At 48.2% G+C, this 16,741-nt stretch overlaps 2 protein-coding genes across 3 annotated transcripts in view; both read left to right on the top strand.

The window, feature by feature from the left end:
- clec14a (C-type lectin domain containing 14A) overlaps positions 1 to 16,741 on the top strand; it is a 483,122-nt gene that overhangs the window by 354,454 nt on the left and 111,927 nt on the right. The window lies entirely within an intron of this gene.
- znf839 (zinc finger protein 839) lies at positions 2 to 16,603 on the top strand. 2 transcript variants are annotated; one of them, XM_072365796.1, is made up of 10 exons: positions 2 to 959; positions 2,487 to 3,596; positions 10,814 to 10,939; positions 11,095 to 11,208; positions 11,297 to 11,389; positions 13,779 to 13,925; positions 14,031 to 14,135; positions 14,526 to 14,613; positions 14,722 to 14,845; positions 14,970 to 16,603. In XM_072365796.1, the coding sequence occupies exons 1-10, from the start codon at positions 216 to 218 to the stop codon at positions 15,463 to 15,465; spliced, it is 3,147 nt and encodes a 1,048-aa protein (XP_072221897.1). In that variant the 5' UTR covers positions 2 to 215; the 3' UTR covers positions 15,466 to 16,603. The 2 variants fall into 2 exon arrangements, with proteins under 2 accessions (XP_072221897.1, XP_072221898.1); XM_072365797.1 differs by having other exon boundaries at positions 3 to 959; positions 2,487 to 3,557.

The following is a 16,741-nucleotide window of genomic DNA, read 5'->3' as shown; positions in this document are numbered from 1 at the left end:
GTGCTATGCTAAGCTAGTTCAAAACTCCTCCCGCTAACACTGACTCTCCAGCGGTATCACCGTTCCCGTTAATGCTGCCATTCATTTCCGCGGAGCGTTTTATGTGTTAGCGCACACTGATTTTATGAACAGCTATTTTTTTCCGGTGATATCGTCTGACGATCAAGTTGACTGCATCCAGGCCCCCAGTCTGAGCCGTTAACCTCACAGCCAAAATGGCGGACAGCGAGGATGACAGCGGTGCGGTCAGAACAATAACAGTCTCTGAGCCGCCGGGGGCCGCGGCGCAGCCCCCTGTAACCCAGGCCGGAAGCCGTTTACCGTTACAGTCCGCCGTTCAGATCACACTGACTCGGGAAAATGTATCGGCAGCTCCTGCAGACCACAGCCTTCAGCTTGGGGATAGTCTGGAGCCCGTGTCCTGTGCCGAGGGCGGTCAGCCACTGGAGAGTATATCAGCAGGACCCGGTGCAGAGTTTACGGACGTTGTGCAGAGCTGCCCGGGGGAACAGAGCGTCGTGGTGGGCACAGACTTTACCGACCTGGCCAACACCACCATCATCTACGTGCAGCCGGACGGCAGTTTGGTGGAAGGCTCCGGACTGACGGCCGAGGAGCAACAGGCTGTGCTGAACCAGCTCAACACGCACCAGATCGTGCAGGTCTCCGACACCGAGGCCGCCCAGCTGCTCCAACAGAGCCAGGTGGTCAAAACCATTCCAGTCCAAAACACGGCTCTGGACCCGAACCAACTGCAGCAGGTCATCAACCAGGTCGCCAAGTCCCAGAATCAGGTCCACGTCCATCAGACCCCGAAGCAGCAAGTACAGACTCATCAGGTTCTGAAGCAGGTTCAGGTTCCTCAGCAGAACTTAAAGACCGCCACCCAGAACAATGCCTCCCAGCAGCTGAAGAGCGTGGCGCAACAGGTCGCCATGCAGACCAGCAACTCGGTCCAGGTGAGTCAGATATGAAGGCTCTGGTCCTGGTTCTGGTTCTGTAGCAGCACCACTCTGTGTAGACTGACCCCCTCAGCCTCGGTTCTTCTCAGCCGTACTTTACTCTGCTCACCTGATCACAACAAAGACAGGCTCATTGTGTGAATATGGTTTGTTTCAGTCACATATAGTGTGTGTGTGTGCGCGTGCATGCGCGCGTCTGTGTGCAGAGAGAGGGGCACCTTTAAAATCCTGTTTATTTTCCACAGAACAGGGTTAGAGTCTCAGTGAGGTCACTGCAGGTTCAGCTCTGACTGGCATGAAGCAAGTTAACTTTTTCCCTGGGATATCACCATGGCAACTGATTGCAGCAGATCTGGAAACGGGACAAGGGGGTGGGTGGTCTCCTTTCCTGGAGCATTTCAGAGGCTGGGTGGCAGAAGATGAAGGGGGTGTGTGGGCTCCTTTTCTGGAGCATTTCAGAGGCTGGGTGGCAGAAGATGAAGGGGGTGGGTGGGCTCCTTTTCTGGAGCATTTCAGTGGATGGGTGGCAGAAGATGAAGGGGGTGTGTGGGCTCCTTTTCTGGAGCATTTCAGAGGCTGGGTGGCAGAAGATGAATGGTTAGATGTTGCATCTTACAGAGACAGACTGAAACTTTCTCACAGTAACACACCTGCAGCACATTCCTTTGATTAGTGAGATTTTAAAGGCTTAGTTAAACAGAACCAGAAGGTCGCCTGCATGTGCTGAACCTGCTCTGCAGAATTTTGGTGAAAGGCCACTTCTCTCAGGGCTGGTTGTTGGGTGCCAGTCCAGGATCCTCTATGACGTTGTGCACGCTCAGGACGGGGATCGGATTGAAGACCAGGTTTGATGCAGTCTGTTAGTGTCCTTAGCAAATGAATGAATGAATGAATTTGGAATGTAATTATTTTGACTGGATTAGAATGAACTGGACTGTGTTTTTTAAATGTGTTTTTAGTGTCTTGAGATGACATTTGTTGTGATTTGGTGCTATAGATAAAACTGAATTAACAGACCTAATTATAGTGTGAAAAACTAAGAAATGATAAGTCCAAATATTTTGTCATTGTCTGATCCAAGATGGTGAAATATCCTTTCAGACAGCTGTTAATTTCTTGTATTTTTCACAAACGTACAGGACCAAACAATCTCAGTTCTGGAGCTTTCACTTGTATCATGTGATCTTCCTTTGCAGCTTTCTCGAGAATATTTCACGCCATTTAAAGCTCATTTATTCATTTTGAATAATACTTTATTTATCCACGAAAGGCAAATGTTACAGTTGGAGTATCCATAGTGTTCTGCACAAATCTACTAATGAGGAAATATATAATATGAATAAGCAGATAGTTGATTAAGAAGAAAACGAATGGTTGTATGAGCTTGCTGTCGTGGGCAGGGTTGAACTCTGGTACCACAGCAGAGCTGAAGAAGCCCCTCTGGAGCTTTTTGTCTTTGCTCATGCTGTTGAGTTGTCTGACCTGTTTCTCTAACTAATTATCATCTGGTTTCTGTCCTTCCAGTCAGAGCCGGTCAGGATCCAGATCCAGGTTCCTCCCAAGCAGGAAGGGAATTCAGGTGTCGTCCCTCAGCAGAAGACTGTAGCTATGAGTCATCCACAGGTGAAACTGTCAGCTAATGGCAGTGTGGGCAATGCTCAGATCATCCACATCCAGCCTGTGGTTAGTCAGCAGGGTCAGCAGTTCTTCCTGCAGCAGAATCCCGGGGACCCACCCATCCAGCTGCTGCTGCAAAGCCCCACTCCTGTCGTGGGATCTCTGCTCCCGTTGGTCCACAAGCTGACAAGCCAGACATTTACAGGTTCTACCTCCAGTCCTGGTCAAAAACCTGCAGCATCCCCAGTCAAAGTCCAGGTGACCTCCACGGCTCGGAACACGCCGTCTTCAATCATTAAGGCCCCACCCACTACCTCAGCTAAAAGCAACAGTATCCCTTTAATCAAAGCCCCTTGTAACGGCACAGTTACTTCTGCCTCTAAAGATCCGGATAAATCATCTGCTGTGATCACGGCAGTTCCGGTCCAGACAACCCCAGCTGCTGCTGGCCGACTTGTCACAGTGACCACACCCTCTGTTGTAAGGGAAAAGGACAGAGAAAAAGAGAAGGAGAGGAAGATGAAGAAAAGGGAGAGGAAGGCCGTGAAGGTACAAACCAGATCTGGTCGAGTCTCCAGACCACCAAAGTACAAAGCCAAGGACTACAAGTTCATTAAGACGGAGGATCTGGCTGAAAGCCACCAGTCTGATTCTGACGACTACTCTGATATGAGCGTGGAGGAAGAGGAAGGTCCCACGCCGAGCAGCACGTCCTCCCTCATCTACAGCCACAAGTCCCGGACACATCGCTGCCAGACCTGCGATAAAGCCTACATCGGGCCTGGGGGTCTAAATCGGCACTATAAACTAAATCCAACCCACGGAGAGCCTGATCCACCCAGCAACACACCCAGCAGCACCTCCAGCACCACACCACACCCCCTCAGACATGACAACCAATCAGAGGAGACAAACACAGGAACTGCCAGAGAGGAGGAAGAGGAGAATGAAAAAATTGCCACCATGGCAACAGACAGAGTGAGATACCCATCCACCAATCAGAGCAGAGATCTTGAGGTCATTTGGTCACAGACTTTATGTTTGATTAGTCAGTTAATTACTGAGTAAACGCTTCCTTCTTCTCACTTTCAGTTTAGCTCAGAATACTAAATAGCTGCTCACTGTCTCGCTCGGACTGTGGGTTACTGTGGGTTACTGTGGGTTACTGACAGTCCGTTACTGTGGGTTACTGACAGTCCGTTACTGTGGGTTACTGACAGTCCGTTACTGTGGGTTACTGACAGTCAGTTACTGTGGGTTACTGACAGTCCGTTACTGTGGGTTACTGTGGGTTACTGACAGTCTGTTACTGTGGGTTACTGTGGGTTACTGACAGTCCGTTACTGTGGGTTACTGACAGTCAGTTACTGTGGGTTACTGTGGGTTACTGACAGTCCGTTACTGTGGGTTACTGTGGGTTACTGACAGTCCGTTACTGTGGGTTACTGACAGTCCGTTACTGTGGGTTACTGACAGTCCGTTACTGTGGGTTACTGTGGGTTACTGACAGTCCGTTACTGTGGGTTACTGACAGTCAGTTACTGTGGGTTACTGACAGTCCGTTACTGTGGGTTACTGACAGTCAGTTACTGTGGGTTACTGTGGGTTACTGACAGTCTGTTACTGTGGGTTACTGACAGTCCGTTACTGTGGGTTACTGACAGTCCGTTACTGTGGGTTACTGTGGGTTACTGACAGTCCGTTACTGTGGGTTACTGACAGTCCGTTACTGTGGGTTACTGACAGTCCGTTACTGTGGGTTACTGACAGTCTGTTACTGTGGGTTACTGTGGGTTACTGACAGTCCGTTACTGTGGGTTACTGTGGGTTACTGACAGTCCGTTACTGTGGGTTACTGACAGTCCGTTACTGTGGGTTACTGACAGTCCGTTACTGTGGGTTACTGACAGTCTGTTACTGTGGGTTACTGACAGTCCGTTACTGTGGGTTACTGACAGTCCGTTACTGTGGGTTACTGTGGGTTACTGACAGTCCGTTACTGTGGGTTACTGTGGGTTACTGACAGTCTGTTACTGTGGGTTACTGACAGTCCGTTACTGTGGGTTACTGACAGTCCATTACTGTGGGTTACTGACAGTCTGTTACTGTGGGTTACTGACAGTCTGTTACTGTGGGTTACTGTGGGTTACTGACAGTCCGTTACTGTGGGTTACTGACAGTCCGTTACTGTGGGTTACTGTGGGTTACTGACAGTCCGTTACTGTGGGTTACTGTGGGTTACTGACAGTCCGTTACTGTGGGTTACTGACAGTCCGTTACTGTGGGTTACTGACAGTCCGTTACTGTGGGTTACTGACAGTCCGTTACTGTGGGTTACTGACAGTCCGTTACTGTGGGTTACTGACAGTCCGTTACTGTGGGTTACTGTGGGTTACTGACAGTCCGTTACTGTGGGTTACTGACAGTCCGTTACTGTGGGTTACTGTGGGTTACTGACAGTCCGTTACTGTGGGTTACTGTGGGTTACTGACAGTCCGTTACTGTGGGTTACTGACAGTCCGTTACTGTGGGTTACTGACAGTCCGTTACTGTGGGTTACTGACAGTCCGTTACTGTGGGTTACTGACAGTCCGTTACTGTGGGTTACTGACAGTCCGTTACTGTGGGTTACTGACAGTCCGTTACTGTGGGTTACTGACAGTCCGTTACTGTGGGTTACTGACAGTCCGTTACTGTGGGTTACTGACAGTCCGTTACTGTGGGTTACTGTGGGTTACTGACAGTCCGTTACTGTGGGTTACTGTGGGTTACTGACAGTCCGTTACTGTGGGTTACTGACAGTCCGTTACTGTGGGTTACTGTGGGTTACTGACAGTCCGTTACTGTGGGTTACTGTGGGTTACTGACAGTCCGTTACTGTGGGTTACTGACAGTCAGTTACTGTGGGTTACTGTGGGTTACTGACAGTCTGTTACTGTGGGTTACTGACAGTCCGTTACTGTGGGTTACTGTGGGTTACTGACAGTCCGTTACTGTGGGTTACTGACAGTCCGTTACTGTGGGTTACTGACAGTCCGTTACTGTGGGTTACTGACAGTCCGTTACTGTGGGTTACTGTGGGTTACTGACAGTCCGTTACTGTGGGTTACTGACAGTCCGTTACTGTGGGTTACTGTGGGTTACTGACAGTCTGTTACTGTGGGTTACTGTGGGTTACTGACAGTCCGTTACTGTGGGTTACTGACAGTCAGTTACTGTGGGTTACTGTGGGTTACTGACAGTCCGTTACTGTGGGTTACTGTGGGTTACTGACAGTCCGTTACTGTGGGTTACTGACAGTCCGTTACTGTGGGTTACTGACAGTCCGTTACTGTGGGTTACTGACAGTCCGTTACTGTGGGTTACTGACAGTCCGTTACTGTGGGTTACTGTGGGTTACTGACAGTCTGTTACTGTGGGTTACTGTGGGTTACTGACAGTCCGTTACTGTGGGTTACTGTGGGTTACTGACAGTCCGTTACTGTGGGTTACTGTGGGTTACTGACAGTCCGTTACTGTGGGTTACTGACAGTCAGTTACTGTGGGTTACTGTGGGTTACTGACAGTCCGTTACTGTGGGTTACTGACAGTCCGTTACTGTGGGTTACTGTGGGTTACTGACAGTCCGTTACTGTGGGTTACTGACAGTCCGTTACTGTGGGTTACTGACAGTCCGTTACTGTGGGTTACTTACAGTCCGTTACTGTGGGTTACTGACAGTCCGTTACTGTGGGTTACTGTGGGTTACTGACAGTCCGTTACTGTGGGTTACTGACAGTCCGTTACTGTGGGTTACTGACAGTCCGTTACTGTGGGTTACTGACAGTCCGTTACTGTGGGTTACTGACAGTCCGTTACTGTGGGTTACTTACAGTCCGTTACTGTGGGTTACTGACAGTCCGTTACTGTGGGTTACTGTGGGTTACTGACAGTCCGTTACTGTGGGTTACTGACAGTCCGTTACTGTGGGTTACTGACAGTCCGTTACTGTGGGTTACTGTGGGTTACTGACAGTCCGTTACTGTGGGTTACTGACAGTCCGTTACTGTGGGTTACTGACAGTCCGTTACTGTGGGTTACTGACAGTCCGTTACTGTGGGTTACTGTGGGTTACTGACAGTCCGTTACTGTGGGTTACTGTGGGTTACTGACAGTCTGTTACTGTGGGTTACTGACAGTCCGTTACTGTGGGTTACTGACAGTCCATTACTGTGGGTTACTGACAGTCTGTTACTGTGGGTTACTGACAGTCTGTTACTGTGGGTTACTGTGGGTTACTGACAGTCCGTTACTGTGGGTTACTGACAGTCCGTTACTGTGGGTTACTGTGGGTTACTGACAGTCCGTTACTGTGGGTTACTGTGGGTTACTGACAGTCCGTTACTGTGGGTTACTGACAGTCCGTTACTGTGGGTTACTGACAGTCCGTTACTGTGGGTTACTGACAGTCCGTTACTGTGGGTTACTGTGGGTTACTGACAGTCCGTTACTGTGGGTTACTGTGGGTTACTGACAGTCCGTTACTGTGGGTTACTGACAGTCCGTTACTGTGGGTTACTGACAGTCCGTTACTGTGGGTTACTGACAGTCCGTTACTGTGGGTTACTGTGGGTTACTGACAGTCCGTTACTGTGGGTTACTGACAGTCCGTTACTGTGGGTTACTGTGGGTTACTGACAGTCCGTTACTGTGGGTTACTGACAGTCCGTTACTGTGGGTTACTGACAGTCCGTTACTGTGGGTTACTGACAGTCCGTTACTGTGGGTTACTGACAGTCCGTTACTGTGGGTTACTGACAGTCCGTTACTGTGGGTTACTGTGGGTTACTGACAGTCCGTTACTTTGGGTTACTGACAGTCCGTTACTGTGGGTTACTGTGGGTTACTGACAGTCTGTTACTGTGGGTTACTGTGGGTTACTGACAGTCCGTTACTGTGGGTTACTGACAGTCAGTTACTGTGGGTTACTGTGGGTTACTGACAGTCCGTTACTGTGGGTTACTGTGGGTTACTGACAGTCCGTTACTGTGGGTTACTGACAGTCCGTTACTGTGGGTTACTGACAGTCCGTTACTGTGGGTTACTGACAGTCCGTTACTGTGGGTTACTGACAGTCCGTTACTGTGGGTTACTGACAGTCCGTTACTGTGGGTTACTGTGGGTTACTGACAGTCCGTTACTGTGGGTTACTGTGGGTTACTGACAGTCCGTTACTGTGGGTTACTGACAGTCCGTTACTGTGGGTTACTGTGGGTTACTGACAGTCCGTTACTGTGGGTTACTGACAGTCCGTTACTGTGGGTTACTGACAGTCCGTTACTGTGGGTTACTGACAGTCTGTTACTGTGGGTTACTGACAGTCCGTTACTGTGGGTTACTGACAGTCCGTTACTGTGGGTTACTGTGGGTTACTGACAGTCCGTTACTGTGGGTTACTGTGGGTTACTGACAGTCTGTTACTGTGGGTTACTGACAGTCCGTTACTGTGGGTTACTGACAGTCCATTACTGTGGGTTACTGACAGTCTGTTACTGTGGGTTACTGACAGTCTGTTACTGTGGGTTACTGTGGGTTACTGACAGTCCGTTACTGTGGGTTACTGACAGTCCGTTACTGTGGGTTACTGTGGGTTACTGACAGTCCGTTACTGTGGGTTACTGTGGGTTACTGACAGTCCGTTACTGTGGGTTACTGACAGTCCGTTACTGTGGGTTACTGACAGTCCGTTACTGTGGGTTACTGACAGTCCGTTACTGTGGGTTACTGACAGTCCGTTACTGTGGGTTACTGACAGTCCGTTACTGTGGGTTACTGTGGGTTACTGACAGTCCGTTACTGTGGGTTACTGACAGTCCGTTACTGTGGGTTACTGTGGGTTACTGACAGTCCGTTACTGTGGGTTACTGTGGGTTACTGACAGTCCGTTACTGTGGGTTACTGACAGTCCGTTACTGTGGGTTACTGACAGTCCGTTACTGTGGGTTACTGACAGTCCGTTACTGTGGGTTACTGACAGTCCGTTACTGTGGGTTACTGACAGTCCGTTACTGTGGGTTACTGACAGTCCGTTACTGTGGGTTACTGTGGGTTACTGACAGTCCGTTACTGTGGGTTACTGTGGGTTACTGACAGTCCGTTACTGTGGGTTACTGACAGTCCGTTACTGTGGGTTACTGTGGGTTACTGACAGTCCGTTACTGTGGGTTACTGTGGGTTACTGACAGTCCGTTACTGTGGGTTACTGACAGTCAGTTACTGTGGGTTACTGTGGGTTACTGACAGTCTGTTACTGTGGGTTACTGACAGTCCGTTACTGTGGGTTACTGTGGGTTACTGACAGTCCGTTACTGTGGGTTACTGACAGTCCGTTACTGTGGGTTACTGACAGTCCGTTACTGTGGGTTACTGACAGTCCGTTACTGTGGGTTACTGTGGGTTACTGACAGTCCGTTACTGTGGGTTACTGACAGTCCGTTACTGTGGGTTACTGTGGGTTACTGACAGTCTGTTACTGTGGGTTACTGTGGGTTACTGACAGTCCGTTACTGTGGGTTACTGACAGTCAGTTACTGTGGGTTACTGTGGGTTACTGACAGTCCGTTACTGTGGGTTACTGTGGGTTACTGACAGTCCGTTACTGTGGGTTACTGACAGTCCGTTACTGTGGGTTACTGACAGTCCGTTACTGTGGGTTACTGACAGTCCGTTACTGTGGGTTACTGACAGTCCGTTACTGTGGGTTACTGTGGGTTACTGACAGTCTGTTACTGTGGGTTACTGTGGGTTACTGACAGTCCGTTACTGTGGGTTACTGTGGGTTACTGACAGTCCGTTACTGTGGGTTACTGTGGGTTACTGACAGTCCGTTACTGTGGGTTACTGACAGTCAGTTACTGTGGGTTACTGTGGGTTACTGACAGTCTGTTACTGTGGGTTACTGACAGTCCGTTACTGTGGGTTACTGTGGGTTACTGACAGTCCGTTACTGTGGGTTACTGACAGTCCGTTACTGTGGGTTACTGACAGTCCGTTACTGTGGGTTACTTACAGTCCGTTACTGTGGGTTACTGACAGTCCGTTACTGTGGGTTACTGTGGGTTACTGACAGTCCGTTACTGTGGGTTACTGACAGTCCGTTACTGTGGGTTACTGACAGTCCGTTACTGTGGGTTACTGTGGGTTACTGACAGTCCGTTACTGTGGGTTACTGACAGTCCGTTACTGTGGGTTACTGACAGTCCGTTACTGTGGGTTACTGACAGTCTGTTACTGTGGGTTACTGACAGTCCGTTACTGTGGGTTACTGACAGTCCGTTACTGTGGGTTACTGTGGGTTACTGACAGTCCGTTACTGTGGGTTACTGTGGGTTACTGACAGTCTGTTACTGTGGGTTACTGACAGTCCGTTACTGTGGGTTACTGACAGTCCATTACTGTGGGTTACTGACAGTCTGTTACTGTGGGTTACTGACAGTCTGTTACTGTGGGTTACTGTGGGTTACTGACAGTCCGTTACTGTGGGTTACTGACAGTCCGTTACTGTGGGTTACTGTGGGTTACTGACAGTCCGTTACTGTGGGTTACTGTGGGTTACTGACAGTCCGTTACTGTGGGTTACTGACAGTCCGTTACTGTGGGTTACTGACAGTCCGTTACTGTGGGTTACTGTGGGTTACTGACAGTCCGTTACTGTGGGTTACTGTGGGTTACTGACAGTCCGTTACTGTGGGTTACTGACAGTCCGTTACTGTGGGTTACTGACAGTCCGTTACTGTGGGTTACTGACAGTCCGTTACTGTGGGTTACTGACAGTCCGTTACTGTGGGTTACTGACAGTCCGTTACTGTGGGTTACTGACAGTCCGTTACTGTGGGTTACTGACAGTCTGTTACTGTGGGTTACTGTGGGTTACTGACAGTCCGTTACTGTGGGTTACTGACTGATTAACTGCTGTATTTACTAAAAATACAAGCTTATGATGAAGTTAGCCGACTCGTAAGGGAGTTCCTTACTATGACATTAATCTTTTCTGTACATTCTTGTACTTTTTAGTACTTCTTACAGACTTGAATGGTACATTGGTTTCTGTCTCTTTATTAAGCACACAATCATTACTTTTCCAGTTACATTCTGAGGGACATTCACTTGTTTGTAATTTATTCATTGCTAACCTTTATTGTGATTAGCTCCTAACTGAAACTAACTGACTTAGTTTGCTCTCTGTTTGTCTTCAGGCAGACAGGGGTCCTGCAGCAGCTGTAGGGCTCAGGGGCCATTATCACCGGGGCCCTGGCCGTCCCAGGGGACGAGGGAGAGGAAGAGGCAGGGGCAGGGGTCGGTCACTGGGACCACCTCCTAAGGTCAGTTTATTTTCATCAACACTTTGACCATGCAGTGGGTCGCTGGTACCAACAGTCGTTCATCCGTAGAGCACAACAGAAACCTCCTCAGATCTCCATGGCTGCTTCTTGTTCCCGTTACCTAATCGTTGAATCTGATTGGCCGATTCTTTCAGGTGACAATGGGCCTTGTGAATCGGCGGGGTCGTCGTGGTCGGCCTCCAAAGCTTGGCGTAACCACAGTAACTGCAGAGCAGCAAATAGAAAGGAGAAGAGACCGGTTGCAGGAGGTAAGACGAAGGAGAGAGGAGACGTGGAGTTCCTCCATGGAGACCTGACCTTTTTACATACATTTTGCATGCATATCGTTGTTTGCAGCTTGTGGAGCAGTGCGAGGATGAGGAACTGATGGACATTGTTCTTCCCCGTTTAACCAAAGTGTTGAGTCTGTGGGAGCTTCTGCTGGCAAAGGTAAGCCACAACATTAGCAGAAATGTCTCCAGGGACATGAACTGTAGTGAAAATGCACGGCAGGACCTTAGAGCCAGTCCCAGTGGAATTTTCTATTTCTTTGTCTTTTCTTTGCATCTTGTTGAGATTTCTTTTTGCCTTAAAACACTTTTTTTTAAATGTTTTTTTATGGTTTTTCATGCTGGTTTGGAAGCTATGCTGCTTGAGTGATTTCTCCCGGTACTTCATGCACTTTTTAACGTTACTATGCCAATGAAAGAGTTGTTTACAAGTGGGACCAGCTGATTGAGCTTTCCAAAAACCTAACTAATCCATGGAATAGGACCCCAAATTCCAGACAAGTGGAAGACAAAAAGTGTGCATAAGAAAGATGGAGAGAAAAGATTGTAAAGCATTTCCTCCCTCGATCATCGTGGAATGTGTGATCGCTGGCAAATAAAAAAGGATGAGCGTGGAATGCTGAGTATTTTATGTTTCTGCAGGAGCACTTATCAGACTCGCTTCACAAGTCTACCCAGCTTTCAGAATATAGTCAAATTTCTTTTCAAAGTGCTTCACATCAATACGAGACAGTATGCAGGCAGACAGAAGGCCCTCTCCCTTCCATACATGCATTGCTTTCCATAAAACTGGTCGTTGTCATGTGGAAATAACCCGTTTGTGCTCTTCTGAAACATTTTGAGAGTAATATGACTCGGGGTGGGTCCTACTAATATCTCTGATTAATTTTTAACACACCAGTGGTGGCTTTTCTGATAATCTGTTCAGAGGACTCTGACCCATCATGTTATAACAGCACTATAACAGTTTAGTACCAGCCCTAAACTTTCTTTCTTCATGGTTTTACCCACCATAAGTGGCAGCAACGGCAAGTCCTCTCTTACTCAGTGTCTTAGCCAAAGTAGCTGCCGCTCCTGCTCTTCGTCTTGATTATATATGAATATTTGAACCCCTACCACCTTGTGTTGAGTACCCCATAATCCTGAGAGCCGTGTTGTCAGGGGCGTTAGGCCCTGGTTGGCTCTTCCATGACACGTTGGTCCCAGAGGTGTGGTGGGGGGGTGCAGACAAAGCTGGGACCTTCCTTCTGATGAAATTAACCACAGACTGTATTAAATTAACACGGCAAAAAATGGACCAATCAGAATTTTGTCGACCCAGAACGTGTCGACTAATAAGTTGAGCAGGACTTTCCAGCCCTAATTCCCACACAGATTGCTGCTGCATGATTTCCAATTAGCCAGAAGCTGTGCCTGATCTTTTATGTGTTAAGTCCATCTGCATGGAAACATCTGTGATGCAGGGATTTCAAAATACAGCCAGCCATCTTAGCTTTTATCTGATCTTTCATTGGAGACTGTAAAGGCCACAGAATACACTGTACTCTGTACTGTAAGGGAGTGTGTGTCCCTCTACACTGAGCCAGCTGTAAGCCAGCTTGTCCGGGCTGAGGTCCATTAAAAGGTGACTCTACAGACCCAGAGGTTTGGAGAAGAGCTCACAGCTCATTTGTTCACGGTCTCTGCTGAAATGAACATCAGACACGAGCAGGAGGTTTCCGTGAATATTTCACCTTGTGAGTTCCGATGCTGCCTTTTTGCAGAATTGAATTTTTATGGAAACTGAGAGAATGAGAACACCTCCCGGGGTTAATCTGCTGCTTGTGTGGAGTTACTTTAGTTCAGCAGGTGGTACCAGAATTTGTCTCCAGGAGGGATTGTGTTGAGATTATAGGAAGAATGTGGACAGAAGGGTCCAGAAGTGTGTCACACCTGTACAAAGATGGGTGTTAGCGTCAGGTGTGAACAGACCCAACTGAACAACAACTGGCTCTGTGTTGGATCTGATTGTAAAAAGAAGAATACGACACAGTTTACTAAACACAGTGGACAACAACTAAATAATCAAACCACAAGTTGTGTTCAGTCAAAGTCATTCCTGCCAGCAGCAATGACTTTACTCAGTGAGCTCAATATCGTTCTTTTCCTTTTCCTTTCCTGTACGTCTGGTTAGCAGTCCTCCGACCTGCTGAAGGTCATCCGGGCCAAGCCTGGTTTCAACAGCCAACATTTGTTTGAACCTCTTCCAGGCCTCATGACCTCACCAGACTCCCCCGAACTGAATAGTTTTTTGGCCTCCTGGTTCCTGGGTGCTACTGTTGTTGCCTAATCACGAATCAGGTTGAGATCATCTGAATCTCTGTGAGTTTGTCCACAGCTGGGGATGCAAAAATCTCTTTTCCAGCTCTTCTACACTAATATATTTGAATTCGGGGTGCGTACAAACCCCACTGGGACCTGGGCAGTGTTGAAAGTCCAGAAGAACTTAGGCCACCTGCTCTCTTCGGCGCCTGTCTGTGATCTTGTTTTGTGTCTGCTGACGGTTTCAGGTGGAGCGCTCGGGTCCGGCTCACACTCGCTTTCCAGACATCTACCATGAATTTGAATCTCTACAGGCACAGGTGAGGCAGGCCGCCCAGGACTACATCACTAGTCCACAGGGAGGAGCCATGCCTCTGGAGGTTAGGAACATTGAGGTGAGAGCATTCCCTACTGTAGAGGTCTGAAACGTTCTCATACAGATTATGTAGAGGAGCACACACTTAACCGGGTCTTTGTTCTGTGCTGGACTCCTGTCTCAGGTTGCCCGGTCCCTTGGGATCCTGGATGAGGTGAACAGGATGAAGGTGGTTCCTGGGGCATCTCCCAGCTCCAGTTTGACCAATAAGAATGTGCGATACATGGGGGTAAGCATGTTGTCAGCAGTGTTAGGTTCTGAGAGATGGGTCCCAGTGGGACCAGGATCTACATTTGGTGTTATACCAGTACTTCTGTCTGTTAGAGTTGGTAGTGCTACCAGAGAATTTACAGTCATTTTAGATACTGCACAACATTAAGACACGTAGCCTCCATTCAAATGGACCAAAACATGATTATGAATCATTACAGTGATGTGCCATGTTGTGAGAATATTAGTGATGTACCTCACTGTGTTTTAAACACATTTATGACGGCAGTAATGGACGAATCTCATGTCTGGAGGGAGATCTTGATTTCAAACAGCTGGAATTGAGTACTTTGATCAAAGCAGAGACTCTGGTGCAGATTGAATCTGATTTACTGAGGAACTCTTTCAGAACTCTAAGATGTTGCCGCCATCAAAGAGATTTAAGATGGAGAACAGCGTTGCAGTTCAACAGAATGGCACCGAGTCGCCTCAAACAGGTGCTGATACTTAACTCTAAAATGTGTTTCATTAGTAAGCCATTCATTAAAGTAGTGCCTGCTTTGTGTGGTTCAGTTGGGTTGAATTGTCCTGTGTTTCATCCTGAGGTGGTACTTCAGTAGCCTCCATCACTCTGGTGAACTCTCCTCTGAAGTCCTGCTCAGTCTCTGTGTCTCCTCTGGTGATTCCTGGAGGATCCAAACTGACCACTTCTGCTGATTCCACCCCCAGGTGAGCAGACCCCACCACACGTATTTGTTTCTCAACATTTCATCTGTGTTGTGTCAGCATCGCACTCGGGACACTTCCACAGATCTAATCCGGTCTGCCGGGTGTGTTTCTCATTGTCCTTCAGCTCCTGTGGCTCCAACTCAGCGAAGACCACCTCCAGCCAGGTTCCACCTCCTTCAGCCCCTATGGAGGCAGGTCCAGTCGAGGGCCAAGAAGAAGGGCCTCTGCTGGTACACCCACCCCAGGTCTTAAGCACCACTGACATCACGGCCCAAATGACTGAGCTGGAGAACGCTCTGAGTTCCAGCTCCGAGAGCACCGCAAACATAAAGACACCTGAGTCCAGCTTGGTCCAGTTCCAGCAGAGGGACTCCTCCCAACCAGAGTCTGGCACATCAGAACCATGTGAGGCCAAAGAATTGCAAGAAGGACAGGAGATCTATATCGAGACAGAGGGCTTGACGGTCCAACTGGCAGAGCAGGGGTCAGATGGGATTGTCATTGTCAATGGACCAGATGGGACCACAATGCACATTCAGACCCCAGACGGGGTCCCTCTGGAGGCAGTCCAGGCCCTACTGGGCATTGAGACATCAGATGGAACCAAGGCCCCTCAGTAAATAATTGAATACAATTTCGACAGATCAGGACAAAGCAGAAGCAGAACTTGATCTGAGGTACATTATGAAGATGGGGGGCTTGTTTAGGTTAAGCATCAAATTGTCCTACAAACACACAAACTGCTAAAAAGAAGAAGAACCTTTTAACACGAGTCGGTGAATGCCGACCAGTCTGGACGGAGCACCAAAATACCTGTGCAGTCAGAGAGTTGTTCTCAGAGGTGAACTGTTCCCTGAAGGGTCCTCCCCAGCAGGGGGGTGATGTGACTCCTTCCCACTGAAGGTGTGCCTCCTTAATGCCGGGGGGGATAACAGGGAGAACTGTTCCTCTCATCAGACTGCTGGACCTGGGGTTATCACACTTGTTCTGTTCTTTCCGCTCTGGATTAAAGTTCCTGTTTAGAAACGAGATCTTCGTGGGGTTTTCTGAGCTGTGTTCAGAGAGCCGGAGTGAAGCTCTTCGGGCTCCTGGTGACTTCATGTCATGTTCGACACATTTCATTCAGTGTGGTTTGGTGTTGCTGATATTTACGAGCTGGGAGACATCACTGTTACAAGAAACTGAGAGAAAGTCTGGTGATAAACAGTAAGCTGACTAAAATCTATACTCGACCTGATCAATAAATAATCGCCTGTGCTTAACTCATTCAGTATCCCAACGTGAGCAACATTTGTTCCAGAGCAGATCTGACAATCAGTCTCCATAGTGTCCACTTTGGACTCAGCAGTGATGAGCGAACAGGATCATGACTCGTCCACGCTGGGCTTGTTTAATTGGTGCGTTTAGCTCTCAGCTGTGATGTCATCAGCAGCGCTCCTGCTGGTTTTTAAAGGACTATGGTGTAATTGTATATTTGTAAACTTGTTTTCTCTGTGTTTCCATATTTGGACTTCTTCATTTAAAACTAGAAAACGATTGGTTGAATGTTTATATGTAGATAAATATGAAGAACAAAGTTTAAAAGAGTTTCACTATTTTATTACTTTTTATAAAACTTCCAAGTTTTTGAACTAAAACTGAGAGAGACAATGTGAGGGTGAACTTAGTTTGGAGGAACTTGTTTGTTCTTTTGATGGTTCAAGTTGAGAATGCATTAAATACTTTTCATGTTCCTCCAATAAACCAATGTGTCATGTTCGGCTCAGCTTAATGATTCCAGTTATCGGATACCGACCGGGTCTGTGTCCATCTCACCGCTCCCATCCGATCACCTTTAGCTCACTACTGTTGAAGCCAGTACATTTCAAACTCATTTTCTCACTCGTGAAGTGCAGA

Source organism: Leuresthes tenuis, unplaced genomic scaffold, assembly GCF_036924035.1.
Source record: "Leuresthes tenuis unplaced genomic scaffold, fLeuTen1.0.hap1 SCAF_15, whole genome shotgun sequence".
Lineage (NCBI taxonomy): Eukaryota > Metazoa > Chordata > Actinopteri > Atheriniformes > Atherinopsidae > Leuresthes > Leuresthes tenuis.
This window is presented reverse-complemented; position numbering and strand designations above follow the sequence as displayed.